The sequence below is a fragment of the Venustampulla echinocandica genome, assembly GCF_003357145.1.
Source record: "Venustampulla echinocandica strain BP 5553 chromosome Unknown scaffold_0, whole genome shotgun sequence".
Lineage (NCBI taxonomy): Eukaryota > Fungi > Ascomycota > Leotiomycetes > Helotiales > Pleuroascaceae > Venustampulla > Venustampulla echinocandica.
Genome location: NW_022474205.1, coordinates 4,705,930 through 4,720,709, shown reverse-complemented (window position 1 = coordinate 4,720,709; position 14,780 = coordinate 4,705,930). Strand labels below are relative to the sequence as shown.

The 14,780-nt window shown below is 51.2% G+C and overlaps 6 protein-coding genes across 6 annotated transcripts; 2 read left to right on the top strand and 4 right to left on the bottom strand.

Moving 5' to 3' along the window:
• Nucleotides 1-162: 162 nt before the first annotated feature.
• BP5553_01467 (Uncharacterized protein) lies at nt 163-954 on the top strand (the record flags this gene model as incomplete). The annotated part of the gene is made up of 3 exons (XM_032010090.1): nt 163-217; nt 607-783; nt 851-954. 3 exons carry the CDS (start codon nt 163-165, stop codon nt 952-954), a joined length of 336 nt encoding a protein of 111 aa, XP_031874144.1.
• A 320-nt stretch (nt 955-1,274) lies between these two features.
• BP5553_01466 (Uncharacterized protein) lies at nt 1,275-2,481 on the bottom strand (the record flags this gene model as incomplete). Its single annotated transcript, XM_032010089.1, has 2 exons — nt 1,275-2,263; nt 2,343-2,481. The coding sequence occupies 2 exons, from the start codon at nt 2,479-2,481 to the stop codon at nt 1,275-1,277; spliced, it is 1,128 nt and encodes a 375-aa protein (XP_031874143.1).
• A 434-nt stretch (nt 2,482-2,915) lies between these two features.
• BP5553_01465 (Sterol 24-C-methyltransferase) lies at nt 2,916-4,218 on the top strand (the record flags this gene model as incomplete). Its single annotated transcript, XM_032010088.1, has 4 exons — nt 2,916-3,119; nt 3,185-3,219; nt 3,270-3,591; nt 3,643-4,218. 4 exons carry the CDS (start codon nt 2,916-2,918, stop codon nt 4,216-4,218), a joined length of 1,137 nt encoding a protein of 378 aa, XP_031874142.1.
• A 790-nt stretch (nt 4,219-5,008) lies between these two features.
• On the bottom strand, nt 5,009-7,481 carry BP5553_01464 (uncharacterized protein; the record flags this gene model as incomplete). The annotated part of the gene is made up of 3 exons (XM_032010087.1): nt 5,009-5,275; nt 5,343-5,971; nt 6,026-7,481. 3 exons carry the CDS (start codon nt 7,479-7,481, stop codon nt 5,009-5,011), a joined length of 2,352 nt encoding a protein of 783 aa, XP_031874141.1.
• A 1,443-nt stretch (nt 7,482-8,924) lies between these two features.
• On the bottom strand, nt 8,925-11,174 carry BP5553_01463 (Protein kinase-like (PK-like); the record flags this gene model as incomplete). Its single annotated transcript, XM_032010086.1, has 2 exons — nt 8,925-9,418; nt 9,473-11,174. The coding sequence occupies 2 exons, from the start codon at nt 11,172-11,174 to the stop codon at nt 8,925-8,927; spliced, it is 2,196 nt and encodes a 731-aa protein (XP_031874140.1).
• Nucleotides 11,175-11,355: 181 nt separating this feature from the next.
• BP5553_01462 (uncharacterized protein) lies at nt 11,356-12,785 on the bottom strand (the record flags this gene model as incomplete). Its single annotated transcript, XM_032010085.1, has 4 exons — nt 11,356-11,987; nt 12,353-12,503; nt 12,550-12,721; nt 12,751-12,785. The coding sequence occupies 4 exons, from the start codon at nt 12,783-12,785 to the stop codon at nt 11,356-11,358; spliced, it is 990 nt and encodes a 329-aa protein (XP_031874139.1).
• Between the last annotated feature and the right edge of the window lie 1,995 nt (nt 12,786-14,780).

Sequence of the window (14,780 nt, the reverse complement as noted above, 5' to 3'; positions counted from 1 at the left end):
TGATATAATCCTTTATACACGTTTATTTTGATGAAGTTCTGCCTTGTTGACAACTCGTTCACTGTTTGCGGTTTTGCGTTTCTTTTTCGTGATATTGTGTCTGAGAAGTCGCTCAAGAGGAGATATGCTGACGGCGTGTACCCCCGCAGAAAGTGAACAACAATGGCTCTAGCAGCTTACCGGCACCTGCTACGCTCGGCGAGGATAGCCTTTCAAGGTACGTGTTTTCCTCATCACTTGAAAGCGTCTTCTGGCCCGCTTATCCAATACTCCTCGTAACGCTACCTCACCAGACTCGCTATGTGCAATAAAAGTAGAGCTGTAAAAGTACAAAACCTTGCCATAGACTCTTTTGAAGATTTCGAGAGGTTACTAGCTACCCCAAGAGCCAAACAGTGTTTCCAAGATACTGGGGATAGTATGCCCCTTAACCTTTATCGTCGAGAAAAGCTGTCTTTCGTTAAGGCTAGATCATAGTTGTATCCGGGCTTGTACTTTTAGGTTTCCTACTTCTATTTTCCATACCTAGTGAGACTATGCACCTGTGGAATCTCATATCTGAATTCAGGACCTATCTATGAAACCAACCGCTCACTCATATTATAGGCGACCTCCCACTCCTCCACGCAGCGCGTCAAGAAGCCCGCAATGGGTTCCGCAAGAACTCAAATCTAAGCCCTGAAGATCCAGCTCTGGCACCTGCCATAGCACATGCTGAGGATGTTGCTAAAATCTTGATGGAAAATGTGGTGCAAGGGGAACATAAAGGGGATAACATGTACAGTGAGTTGGCTCTGCTACATCTACTTGAAAAGCACTGGAGATGGAGATATACTTACGTGATATGTAGAATTGCGGATGCATGACCGTACTGAGCGAGGAGACAATGATACCATTAAGATGCCGAATGGGAAGACAGTTGTTATTGATGGGAAGACATGTGGGGATAAATAATAGGGTCATCGGCGGAGTACATAAGGCCATCCTCCTCCCGGAAGGCTTATGGACGATGTTCTAAGAATCTTCACCTTGAAGTTGTGACATGTTGTTTTAGAGGGCTTGGCAGGGATTACAAGGAGCTGGTTGTTTTTTGTGCCCGTGGAGACTGTTAGAGTGTACTATGGGGAGATTTCGGGGGAGTGACATATTGCTTGACGTTCTTTTAGATTTATGAGTGTACCACTAGCTACTGTACTATACAATGGAGGCGGCCCAACGCCATAACATCCATCTTTCAAACGCCGAACTCCTTCGCCATTTTACACCTTAATGTATTAGTTCCCAGCTAAACTAGCATATTGCACATCGCCCGCGCCAGGTGGAGGAGCAACCGCGGTCATCTTTGCCAGATCATCTTCAGGTGGCGCTTGAGCTCCCCCTTGCCTATTTCCACCTTCAATGCTTCTCGCTGAGGGAGTTGCAAAAGCATGACGTCCTTCTCTGCCGGTAGCCATCCTCTCGTCCTTATCCATAGTCCCAATAGGTCTTGGCCTTCCCCATTGCACTCGTAAGGGACACCCAGCAATAACAGCCCTTCCTTGCAGCGCCTCAGCAGCAGCTTCTGCAGCTTCTCTCGTAGCATAGTTGATGAAAGCGCAATGCGACATATGCGAGCAGACAAGTGATCGAATCTTTCCGTAAGGAGTGAAGAACTCCCTGATCTTGTATTCAGGAAGATCATCCTCGACGCCAGTGACGAATAAAGACGTGATGGTGTGATCAGCCGGTGGTAGTATATCCTGTTGTGAAGGAGGCAACTGAGCTGCACTGGGGAATGTCCTTCCCCCTCTGCCACCTCTCCCACCCCGTCCTGCTCCCCGCGATGACACCCCACCCCTGCTATCTCGTGTTCGTATCGGACCGGGGCCATTCGTCGCCAACGCAGTGGAAACCGAACTCGACCCTTCCCCACCAGCAGCTTCGCCATCTGCAGGAGCAATTCGCCGCTGTTTCTTGTAGTAAGGTTCGCTGTTGGCTAATCTCCTGAGAAGCTCTCTAGCCTTTTCGTCGGTCTTCTCATAACCCTCTACTCCGCCTCGTCCTTCCTCAATTTCCTTCTCGTGTTCCTGGGCATAATATTCCCTGTTTACTTCGCTCTGTGGGCCGGGCGCTATCATTTTCAATGCGGCATCACGGACCACGATGGGCAGACCGAAGGACAGATCGAGCATGCAGCACTGGCAGCAGTTCTTGAGGCGGGCGCAAGTGAGGCAGATGTTGGTGCGTTTGGTGCGTGCTGTCCGGTCGGCCTTCCATCTGAATACTGTAAAGGGTCTTGTGCATATCTATAGACTCAAAAGTTAGTATTCTTCAAGACGTGGGGTTGAGGTGGAGTTTGTCACTTGCCTTGCATTCTTCGCCATAGTCCTGCTTAATCATTTGAACATAGGGATTTTCTGGAAGACAGCTCTCGCAAACCGAAGGGAAGTCCGTTGTCTCCCATCCCGAGCGGTTTAGATCCTGCTTGATTTGGGGCGGCATCTTAATCTCCTAGTATCCTGGTGCAGAGACAGAATGGGCGATCAACGGTGATGTTAACGATGGGCGAAGAAATGTTGTTATCCGTTGTTAGATAAGCGGGAGTCGATTTTGGCTCTGGTTCCGTCAGATGAGGCTGAAGGCAAAAAACCTGGTGGATTATGTAATCAGGGCCCCCCAGCCACCAGCAACGAGTACGAATACGCCACACCCAAGCATGTGATTAGGGGCGCTAGGCCAGAAGTAATACGAAAACGAGCCGACTTTAAATTATCCCTGCGATTCTAGATTAGGAACAATAATCCCCCAGCTCAGAAAATACATAAACACGCTGAAAGCCTCTGAACTTCATCCTCCTCACTTGTCAATCACTACTTTCACATACACTCTCTCCCCTCTCCCCTCCACCGCAACACATCTCTACTTCTTCCTTCACAATGGCTCCTGCAAACCTTGAAACCGAGGACCATACTCGCGATGCCGCCTTCAACAAGGCCATGCACAAGGACTCGTCCAATGCCCAGGGCGGTCTCTCCGCGTTGATGAAGAAGGACAAGACTGCCCAAAAGGCCGCTGTCGATGAGTATTTCAAGCATTGGGATGACAAGACTGCAAAGGACGAGACTCTTGCAGACAGAGATGTACGTACATTTTCATTGCCCCTTCCCCCCTTAATCTCAGTCGCAATGGCTAACTTCCTTTTCAGGCACGAAAAGCCGAATATGCCACCCTCACAAGACAGTAAGGCTCATCTCCCTCCTGTATATATACAATACTCATCGTATTCTTAGTTACTACAATCTCGTCACCGATTTCTACGAGTACGGCTGGGGGCAGTCCTTCCATTTCTGTCGCTTCGCATACGGCGAGCAGTTCCAGCAAGCCATTGCCCGCCACGAGCACTACCTTGCTGCTAAGATTGGCATCAAAGATGGAGACAAGGTTTTGGACGTTGGATGTGGTGTCGGCGGACCAGCTCGAGAGATCGCAAAGTTCACCGGAGCACACATCACCGGGTTGAACAACAACGACTACCAAATTGAGCGCGCAACAAAATATGCTCAGCTGGAAGGTCTATCACATCAGCTGAAATTTGTGAAGGGTGATTTCATGGTTAGTAGCCCCCTTGGTCTTGTTATTCCACACTGTTAACAAATTTTGCAGCAAATGTCGTTCCCAGCCAACAGCTTTGACGCTGTCTACGCCATTGAAGCCACTGTCCACGCACCCAGCCTGGAAGGTGTCTACTCCCAAATTTTCCGGGTCCTGAAGCCCGGTGGCGTTTTCGGCGTCTACGAATGGCTCATGACAGACAACTACGACAACACGAACGAGCGCCACCGCGAGATCCGTCTCGGCATCGAGCAGGGCGACGGTATCTCCAACATGGTAAAAATTTCTGAAGGTATTGCAGCCATCAAGGCTGCTGGCTTCGAAATGATGCTGCACGAGGATCTCGCAAAGCGACCCGATCCCCGCCCATGGTATTACCCCATTGCCGGCGATATGTCTATGATGGGCTCGATCGCAGACTTCCCAAGAATCGTCCGCATGACGAAGATTGGCCGTGGCATCGCCCATAAATTTGTCGGCGCCCTTGAGACCATTGGCATTGCCCCCACCGGTTCGCAAAAGACAGCCGACAGCATGGCCCTGGCTGCTGATTGCTTGGTTGCTGGCGCAAAGGAAGATCTCTTCACTCCCATGTACCTGATGGTCGCACGGAAGCCTCTCGCATAGTCGAGTTGATCTTGCCTTTTCTTTCGCATTATGTATTCATTCCTCTTCAAACCCACTTTCGTACCACTAGGGAAGAGCGCAAATTTTAGGGGGCAAATCCGGGCGGGCGCTTTTTCATTATTATTTAATTGGGGCAAAGCAAAAGAGCGCATTGCATGCATGTATGTATATATCTGAACGTTTTTCAAAGTATTGTCCATACGAAGAGAGATGAAAGCGGAAAACAGGGGGTGTTGGTTTTAAAGAAGGAAAGCATAGAATACAATTAATATCAATAGAACACCATGATGTCTATCTAATAAATCCTAAAAATCCATACATAAAAAGCCTTCAGTGCTTCGTATAGATTTGCCGTAGCTCAGTATCCTACTAGATTTCACGTGTATATTATTTATGTTTCTATTCATCGGTTCTGCTCTAGCATGGTCACCAAACCATATATTCCACAACCAATCCAATCCAGTCCAATCCAATATACATCATCATATCCCCCTTCCCCTTCCTCATCTCCAGCAACCGCCCTAACGCAAAAGAAGCAAAGTAAAAACATTCCCAGTACACCAAGTAAATGCCGCTCCTGTACAAAAAAAAAGGCCAGCTAAGCGCTCCTGGCTTAAGCGCTATGTGCTTTTTATTCCCACCCAGATAAGACGAAGGAATGTAAAAGCGAAGGATGGAAAACGCTAACGGTATGCAACGCGGTTGTTGAGAGAAGGAATGGAGGAGAGGGGAGGGAGAAGAGATGCACGCTCAAAAACCACACAGAAAACAACAACAAAATTTAATCAGGTCATGCTTTCTCCCCCTTCTCCTTCACCCTATTGTCACCACCACCACCATTAGCCCCCGAAGGAGTCCTCGAATGGACTCTATTACCCTTCTTTCCCTTCCCCTTACCACCGGCGCCCAAGGCACTCTTCTTATCCTCGCCAGCTTCAGCCTCGGCGGTTTTCTTCTGGCTGAAATCCTTCCATTTGCGCCAGCCGTCGAAGTCGATTAGCGCTTGCATGCAACCCCATTCCATGACTTTACGCTCGAGCCAGACGAAGTTGACGGGCTGTGAGAAAGTAGTTAGCATTCTATAACTGTAATTTATGTGCGGATGTGTGTGGTGATTTATTTACCTTAGTGAGGAAATCATTGCAGCCTGCTGCAAGAGCTTCATGTCTATCAGATTGAAGTGACGACGCTGTAAGCGCTACAATGATAACAGGCGATTTAAAATGCACCGTAGAAGGCAGCTTATCCTCTCCCTCGGGCTCATCTAGACTTTCCCCTTGCGAGGGCGCAGACGAAGACGCCGAGCTGCTAAAAACGCCAATGCTATTCAAACTCTCCAAACGTCTGATCTCCTTCGTAGCTTCCAGACCGCTCATGATGGGGAGTTGGATATCCATGAGCACGAGATGGAAGCCACCTGCACGCCATTTCGTCACGGCTTCTTTGCCGTTCATGGCGGTTTGCCAGCGCACTTTGAGGCGTTTCATGAATGCCTCTAGGAGCTTGAGGTTGATGATGTTGTCTTCGACTATTAGGACGTTGATTGGTGGGACGGCGCCGTTGAGCATGCCTGTTGGTAAGGATGGGTGTTCTCCATTTACTTTCCTACTCCTCTTGCGGCCGACATTTCGAGGCCGAGGAGATGAGACTCGTGGGGGAGGAGTGGCGACACGTTGGATCTGTGCCAATTCGGGTTGTGGAGCTGGGGGTGGTGTGGGAAGTGGAGATGGAGCAGATGGGATGCTTGACTGTTCTGAAGCACTGGAGTCAGCACTTGATAATGGTACTTGGAGGCAAGCTCACTTACCATTGCTTCCCGTAGCTTGGCTACCCAAGATAACGGGTGAAGAAGTGTGCTGCCGACCTATTCGTGGCCTATCCGGTCTATGGTGTGTATGCGATCTCCTACTTCCAGGCGATGGCAATGCGGGGACATGACCGGTTGACAAGACAGACATAGAATGTGTGGTCAAACTAGAATGATGGGAGCTGCCTTGCCCATTAACAGGCACGCTGTTTGCAACAAGTGGCGAAGGGATAGCAGGAACTGCGGCTGGCATGGGAGGGAAATAATCCGAACCACCCTCTAACGGTCTTCCATCATCATAATGTCCCCTACCTGCCTGCGGTGAAGGCTTTGGTGTCCTCCTCAGGGGCACATCAATAACAAGCGCCTCATCCACAGTCTGACCACCAGGAAAATACGCATCAAGAGTCCTGCCCATCGGTTCCTCAGGGCCCAAAGTCCTCTCCTGCATCTGCTCCCGCGGACATATCCTCAGGGTCAAATCAGGCGCGTCGAAATTCCTGCCCATCGAATTTGCATATTTCTTCAAGATCATATCCTTCACATCATCGACCAAATCATCTTCATGTATGGTAACGAGCGTAGCCGACGCCCCCGGCCGCTTCACCCAGATCTTCCTGCTAACCATATTCGCGCTGATGGTCGAGGGGCCGATGTGTGCAAAGTAGTCGTGGTGGTTATTCGAAGCTCTCGCCGTCGGGGGCAATTCCGTCTCCAGCAGCGTTTTGATCAGGCGCGTTTGCTGGTGCGGCAGCAAGCTCTGTCGTCGGGGGAGCTCTGTAGGGCGCGAGGGCGAGGGCGAGGGCAAGGGCAAGGGTTGGCACGCAGCAGACGGGCTTGTGGAAGCTCTGCTGAATGTGAAATCGATATGGGATCCCTTGCGTTGCTGCTGCTGCGTTTCCTTGTTGTTATTGGTGTTATCGGCCTCCTCGCTATCTTCTTCAGGAACAGCAGGGATGCCGATATCAGTATTCGGCGTTGGAAAATCCGTCGACGTGCTATCGTGCTTGTTCTGCTCGTCCGGGGATTTCCTGTCGCACGCCGGTGGGGGTTTTGATTTTGAGATTGGCGTCGTTGCTGCTGCTGCTGCTGTAGTAGATGTCGTTGTCATTGACTCGCGCAGATGATCGCTGCCGCTGCCAGCGTTCAGAGGCACGCCCCCGTCCTCACCATATAACTGGAGCTGTTCCCCCTCTCCTAAACCCGCATCTTCAGTGCCCTCATCAATTGTGATTCCCCCGAGCGTCGAAGCCGGTCGTTTTCCCTGTGTCGGACTGCCACGAGACCTGATGGAGCGCGCGCGAGGTGTTGCGGTGAGGAGCTTGTGACTTGGAGAATTGTTGTGAGTCTGGTCCGAAACTTCGCCATCTACATCAACGCTGGACAGCGACGACGCCGTGGATGATCGGCGAGAGAACTTGGCGCGTAATCGGGTCTTTAGATCTCCAATAGCCATTTAATTGATATTTGTTTGATTCGCGCTGGGCCACCAACCTAGAAGCTCAGGTCAGCTTAGGCGCGCACGCAGAGCTCAGGGAGAGCTCGTTGTCTGCGGTCGTCGGCGGCGGTGGTGGTGGTTGGTGGTGTTGGGCTCCGGGAGCTTTTTGGTTGGGGATGAGTGAGGTGATATCAGGCGTTGGAATTGAGTTTGGGGAGCTGCCGGCTCTCGAACTCATTCAGTCTGCATCTGGGCCACACTACTGATGTCTGCTGCTGATGTCTGCTTTGCTGCTAAATCTGCGAACGAATTATCTTTATCCTCAAGCCATGCAGCGCTCTAGATTTGGATACGCCATTGCCAAGCCGATACAAGGTACGAACCTAAGGTCCAGCAGAGACAGTATTTCTGCGTCGAAAAAAGAAAATGCTCAAGCTACAATTTAACTCACGAAAAGGAATTAGCAATTGATTCACATTCCCCTAACGCTAACACCTCTCTCTACCTTGCTATAGGTAGGTATATTGCACTATTCGCCACAGCTGATCTCTCATTCATTGCCAGCACACAAACACAAAAATCTCCCCTTGTAACACTTTTCTGTACACCCCCTGTCTCTGACATCTCAAGAAAATCGGCAAAAGAGATAACGGTGCAGTGGCGAACATTTTGATACCAATCACGAACCGCCCTCCAGCCTGTGCACAGTGTGAACTAGCTATTTCATGGGGTAGAACGACAGGGCTTGTGGAACCAACCTTGAAAGTGGCGCTGCTGGCTCGATCTCGTGGAGGCTTCGAGCAGGGACAATCGTAGGAGCTACTTGGGATGGTAACAGATTTCACATGTTGGGAGCTACGTTTTGCTATCTAAAAGTTTGGGGTTGGGAAGGTGTATGGTAAATACGTTAGAATAGCAGGAACTGCTGTTCTACAATTCTTACAGTACGGTGGATTTGAGCGAGGAATGAGACCTATGTGTTGGTATTAGGTAGAAATATTACGTCTAGGACTCTTGAAAGTCCGATATATTAGGATACGTATATAGTAAGTACTTCGTATCCAAATTCGATCTAATATACTCCACATAAGCAAACAATGAACGAGGCCTATTGATTGGCATTTCCATATCCATGGTCTGTCTATCTTCCTCCTCCCCAGACCACCGCAGTCATAACCTGGACATCACCCTTCAGCCAACCCATTGAAGCACCCGGCAGACCCGAGTACAAACACAAGTAACAAATGCAATTTCTTAACTTCGCCCGCAGGAAATCATAGAAATAAACCACCCGTTTTATAGTCTCGCATCCCAATAACGATCACGAAAGAATGCTTGCGCCTGCCAGATATTTGACCTTTGAAGCCACCCATATGGACACTGTTCCCTAAATACACCCGCTAAATAAACCATGCAATGCCGCACCGCAGGGCAATCAAAAAAATTCAGGCTGAGGCTCCGTTACATGTCATTAGCGCCCGGAAGACGGACGAGTTTGTGGCCCAGACGGGTGCTAGGAGGAAGATGGTTGTGCCATACCACCTTGTTCATGTTTTTCGTACAGGAGCTAACTGAGGCATCGATCATGGTGGTGGGATCGTCGTAGCTGTCGATTTGACAGCATTCGATGTTCTTCACCCAGCGGTTCTTTGCTATTGATGCTATGGTGGCTCGCTTTGATGGGTCCGGGTTGAGCATGGTAAGCAGGATACGCCGCAACGCCGGAGGATTGATCATCTGATCAAAGAAAGCCACATGAGGGTAATCAGTCTCCGTGATGACAGGATCAACCTCATCTGCGTGTTTATCGTTCCATTTGTTCCAGCCCCGGACTAGGTCGTCATACAATGGCGAGCTACCAGGTTTGGCTTCGCTCCATAGGCAACCATTGGAGGTCATGGTGAGCATGACGATAGCAGCACCCCAGACGTCTAGAGGACGCGGATCGTACTCGCCTAGAAAACAATAATTAATACTGGTAACAAAAATATGCTAGTGACTAGTCTTACCCTTCTTTCCCAAGACCTCAGGGGCAACGTATGGAGGGCTGCCACACATGCCCGGGGCACAGAGTCGGATTTCTCCCATATCTTTTCCACATTGTCCCCCAGCAGCCCTAAGCCCAGGGTGGATGCCGGCAAAAACTTCTGAGACGCCGAAGTCGGTGATTTTCAGTTTGCTGTCCTTCGTAACGAGGAGATTCTCCAACTTAACATCGCGATGAGCGATGCCATTGCCGTGAAGATAATGAATCCCCTGCAATAACTGCTTGAACAGACAAAGACGGTCATTCAGCCGTTCGTCCCTTGAAAGGTATTTCTGAGAGACGATATTAAACAAATCCCCGTGCTCGCAGTACTCCATAACGTGATTCCAGCGGCCATTGTGCGTACACAAGCGGAATGATTCCACGATATTCGGGTGATGTACGCTTTTAGCGATTGAGTATTCAGATTTCACTTTTTGTTCGTAATCTTCCGCCTTCTCATTCGATGATTTGCCACGGAATTCCTTAACAGCATATACCTCGCCAGGAGTACCTCTTCGGTACATAAGCTTAACTTTCGACGTGGCGCCTTTACCAATACTCTTCCCACGTCGACCCACCAATTTACTTTGATCCGTGTACTCAGAGTATAGCTCTGCTACGTCAACTGTAAAATCGTCGGGGAGACTTAAACTCATGCGGCGCGATTTCAGGCCAATACCAGTCTCTGCGGGGAGCGCCCAGACAGCCCTCTCGGGGAGTTTGGCGTTGGAGTCATTACGTTGGTCTTGGTGACGCAAACGATGTGGGTGGTGACTAGGGCTATCAAGATCAACGCTCGTCGCGCGATGGCGTTCATGATCACGTTTCCCATCTTTGTCACTGGAGGAAATCTTGTGCCTCGACAGTCTATCCCGAAGACTGAAGCCTGTTGATGCGCGGTTCTTTTTTCGGCCGCTGAAAAATTCGTCCTTGGAAGGCTCTTGGACCTGGAGTAGTTGTGCTCGAGATTTCGGCTGCTCGGTCTCCACCGGTGACCCCGGTGACTGTGGTGTATTTGATAAAGTGGTGGATGGCGAATTGGACACTGAATTAGCCGCTGACATCCGCCTTATTGACAGACGATGCTGTTCCCGCCCGAACACGGGATCCGAGCTATTCGCTACCACGTTTCCATCCAAGCTGGAGAGCGGTCTCACTTCTAGATGGGCACCATGCGAGTTCGATCTTCTAAATAACCCCGACATTGCACGTTTTATATGGGAGTCTTTGGAGGACGAAGTCGGTCTCCTTTGAATGGGAGTTTTAGGTGTTTGGGGCTCGGCTGGGGAGGTATTCCCCTTCTTCGAAGGCACGGAAGGCGGGGGGGTGGCTTGGGTGTTGAGTATTAAAGGAGGGGCTTCTCCCATCAGACGTAGCGTATGAGGGGAGTCTTGGTCGTGCTTGGTGGCTCCGTTTATCCTATCTTGAAACATGTGAGGTTGATGCCCGTCTGTAGGTGTAACAGGTTCGTTGGCCGTCTCACTGCTGGTCTCGTCCTCTTCCTCCTCGGGAATGGGGCTTTGCAGATCTACTGGGCGGGATTCGGGCGACGATGTGTGACTTGTACTCGACGAGGAGCAGTCGGTCTGTAATTTTGGGAGGGGATCACGCTTGGCGTTTTCGTAGGAGATTGAATTGAAGGAGGGCGCGGTTGAGGGCGGGGTCATCGCGGTTGTCGACATGGCCTCGGAGGAATACGGGTAATTGCAAATGCTGTGATTCTTCTATAGTGCGATGGTAGGAAGCCGATTGCTTGTGAAGGCAATATCCGAGCAAACCCTCACGGCTTATCTTGGGGTAGAGACGGCTCTGCAGTACTGTTCAGTCCTCGGCGTTGTATTATGGCGTCGTCGGATCTATAGGTTATATCCAGCGTTCGGCGGAGTCTTGTAAACGCTCCTTTACGGCGACATTTGGGCGGGGGGAGGATGGAGGGCATAAATAGCGATTGTTGACCAAAGATATGTTGGTTTGCCCAGCTTTCCACGGGGAGACTGGAAGGAAAGGTTGGTGGTTTGCGGTCGTGGTTGTGGGGACTTGGGGGAGCTGGGCGGGATTTGAAGGGGGGGATGAGCGCCTCTTGGCCTGGTTGACGAGGGCCGCAGTGCAAGTTCCACCACTGCTACGGTTTCGATGTGGGGAGCCTGTCCCTGTCGGGGGGGGTGCAGGGTGCAGAGTGCAGTGCAGATTGCAGAGACCAGAGACCGGAGGAGAGTCGAGCAGAGCACTCGAGTAGCGCGTAGTGAGTACTGCACCACCTTGGATTACTTGGGTCACTTGGGGACTCGGGCTGCCTGCTCGTCGTTGAACTTGGCGCCGCTGTTGCCGCTGGATCGTCGAGGGCGGCGCTACGCCGAACGGGGCAGCGATATTTCCAGCGGGTCCGGCCAAAAGCGATTCCCGAGGGGTGATAGTGGTTGGTTGTAGTGGGAATATTAAAATACTGTAGAGGGACCCCCAAACCGGTGGTGATGGCGACTCGGTCTCGCTCAATACTGTTCGCAGTATGTCTTTCTTACTGTACTGTACTACTCGGTCCGCAGTTGGCTCCGTACAGAAGCACTTCGTATGGGCGTCGTGCGGAGAATGGATGTAACGGTCCAAGGGAACGAGTCTCGGGGATGTACGTACAAACGTCCTTTGTCGATACAGCACCGCACTCTGGGCTGGCTTGGCGGGTGCTGGTGCTGGACGGATATCTTCAGGCCAAGAGGCCGTGGGAATGATCAGTTAATTGAGAGGTGGTGGTTGTCTTGGACGTGGCATCCGTGGCTAGGCTCCCTCTTCCATGTTCGTGTTGGCCATAAGACATTGTCGGAGCATGTCGAACATCGTAATATCAGGTAGAGTACGTACGTACCGACAGCACGCCCGGAGGATGTAGGGGGAGGGAGTAGGGCAGGGCCGATGCGATTCAGGTTGGTGTTGATAGAGCAGGGATGGAGAGATGGGGAGGATGAGGATGAGGATGAGAGCGAGGACGAGAGAGAATGACCGTGCTCCGTCGAGTACTAGGAGTATTGTACCAGCATAGTCTACAGGTCCACAGTGGCATACCCTAATAATAATGACGACGAATGCGGAACCCGTGCCCAGATCGAGGAAAGCTGCACAATCCGTCCGAGTGGCGGATCTGGGCTGTCGTAGTTGCCGAGTAGCCGGCTGCTTCCTAGTACGTGGGACTGCGTACGGTGGCCGGGGTTTTGCTTCTCCGCGGTAGTACGTAGGGCTACGGAGGACCACGTAGGTTGTACGTACTTTATACTGCTGCGGTGCGAAGTACGGGCAGCCATTAGCAATTGACTGACTAAAGTTCCTCCTGCTCCGCCGCGTCCCTCCGCCCCCCTTTCCGCTCTCCTTTCCGCCCTCTCTGCAATCGATTTTCATAAATCGGATTAAATTCTCCCACTCAGCCACCTCTGGTTGCGCCCCGCACCCCGCGCCCCCATCGGCGTCGGCGCCAGCGGATTCCCCGATGCGAGTTTGAGCCGTTATCCGCCCCATGCGCCTACGAATACGTATTATTACTCCGAGCGAAGCAGCATATCAAGTATCAATAATTGTCAATTGACAACTCCCGTTCCAGTGAATAGTGAATAGGGACCACCAGGGAGCACTTCACAAGAATGTTTATAGACCTCAAACTGGGCCCCTTCATCTGTTACTCTCGTTACCCACGGCTGCAAAAGCATCCTGTCCGTTTCGTTCAATCATTCCCCCTCCGTGGCTTTTATTTCCTTCTACCCATATGATGCTGCGTCTTACTTATCTCCATTGTTCTTCTCATCCAATTAGCAGCCTCAGCCCTCCACACGCTTTTCGGTCCTGTTTTTGTTGCCACCGAGGACGCGAAGATGTTTTCGTTCAAACCTTCGTGGGCGGGACATGAGTGGGATGCGACAATCTAATTGCCAGATAGCCCTTGACTGGCTCGACTCCAGGTGCTCCACCGATCCACCGAAGTTTGGCCCGTACTGTAGGCGCACCAGCCATCGCCATCGCCATCGAAAGGGGATCCTCACTCCTCATTACTCCTCACAGCCGACGATGGATGGGAGAAACCGCTGAGGCGTGGAAGTGCTCGGAGTTGCGCAGTGCGATCAATGTTGTACAATGCCTTTCGAGAAAGATAAACGACGATCCGCTTGGCAGGGACGAGGAATCTTCCATGATCCTTGGATGGGATGACAACATGAAAGGAAGCACGGAATATAGGATGGAAGCCGCCAAGAGAAGCTTCCAGGCAGCACATAATAAGCCTTCGCATAACCGGCTCTTGGGGGGGTCCTCATACAGCTTCCTCGTTCGTTAGTGTAGGTAGCACTGCCTTTCAGATCTCTACAACGTATCGTTGGGATGGATCGCCTCCCCTCATCTCCCCTCACCAACACAAGAATAGGTTGCATACGCCGAGCCAGGAAGGCTCCAGGATCAACGAATTCACGACTAAGGATGACATGACATGACATCGCAGAGAAGAGGAGAGAGGGGACGAGGTTATCAGATAACAGGTAAGAAGTGCTCCGGCGGTACGTACTCAGGTACCAAGTACTCCGTTCGAGCCTACGGCTGCTACCAAGTGCGATGTACTGCTACCTGGGCGATCGATCTACCCTCTGCCGGGGTAGTCCGAAAGCCTGATGCTAGAAGGGGCCAATAACAACGAATGACGTGCAGCCGCAATCAAGAAAAGGAAGCTCGTGCTATACTAAGGAGATAGCTATTTTCCACCTTTCCACCTCTGGCGTATGTTTCAGGTGTCTCCACGACGCAAGACTACTATGACAGTTCAGTAGTTCATCCGTAGCGGGTCGGGTCATCCAGCTACTTTGTGCGGATATGTCAAGTTACAGAGTGTAGAGTAGACACGCACGAAGGCCGGAACGGTGCAGGAACACGAGGGATCGAGGGCCGAGGGACTACGGTAGGGCGCTGCAACGTCTCGGACACTATTGCAACTACTGTACATGTACGCAACCGCGCTATACGATATACGACTCGATACGAAAGCGGCGTGATGCCGTCATCGTGGCATCCAAGGCCTGCCAGCCACTGAAAGACCCTGCAACTCTAGCGATCCAATCTAATTGCGATTATTTGAATTCCCGGTTCCCATGCAACAACCAACTCGCCCCCCACGTAAACCCCCCCCCCCTTTCCCCCAAGGCACCGTATGCCACTGTACGAAGTACGTATTATTACTGTACAGCGCCTACAGCGTAGCGACTCAACGCCAACCCTCAACGCTCATAGCGATCGGCTGACCCTCCCCTGATTTCTCTGGCGTC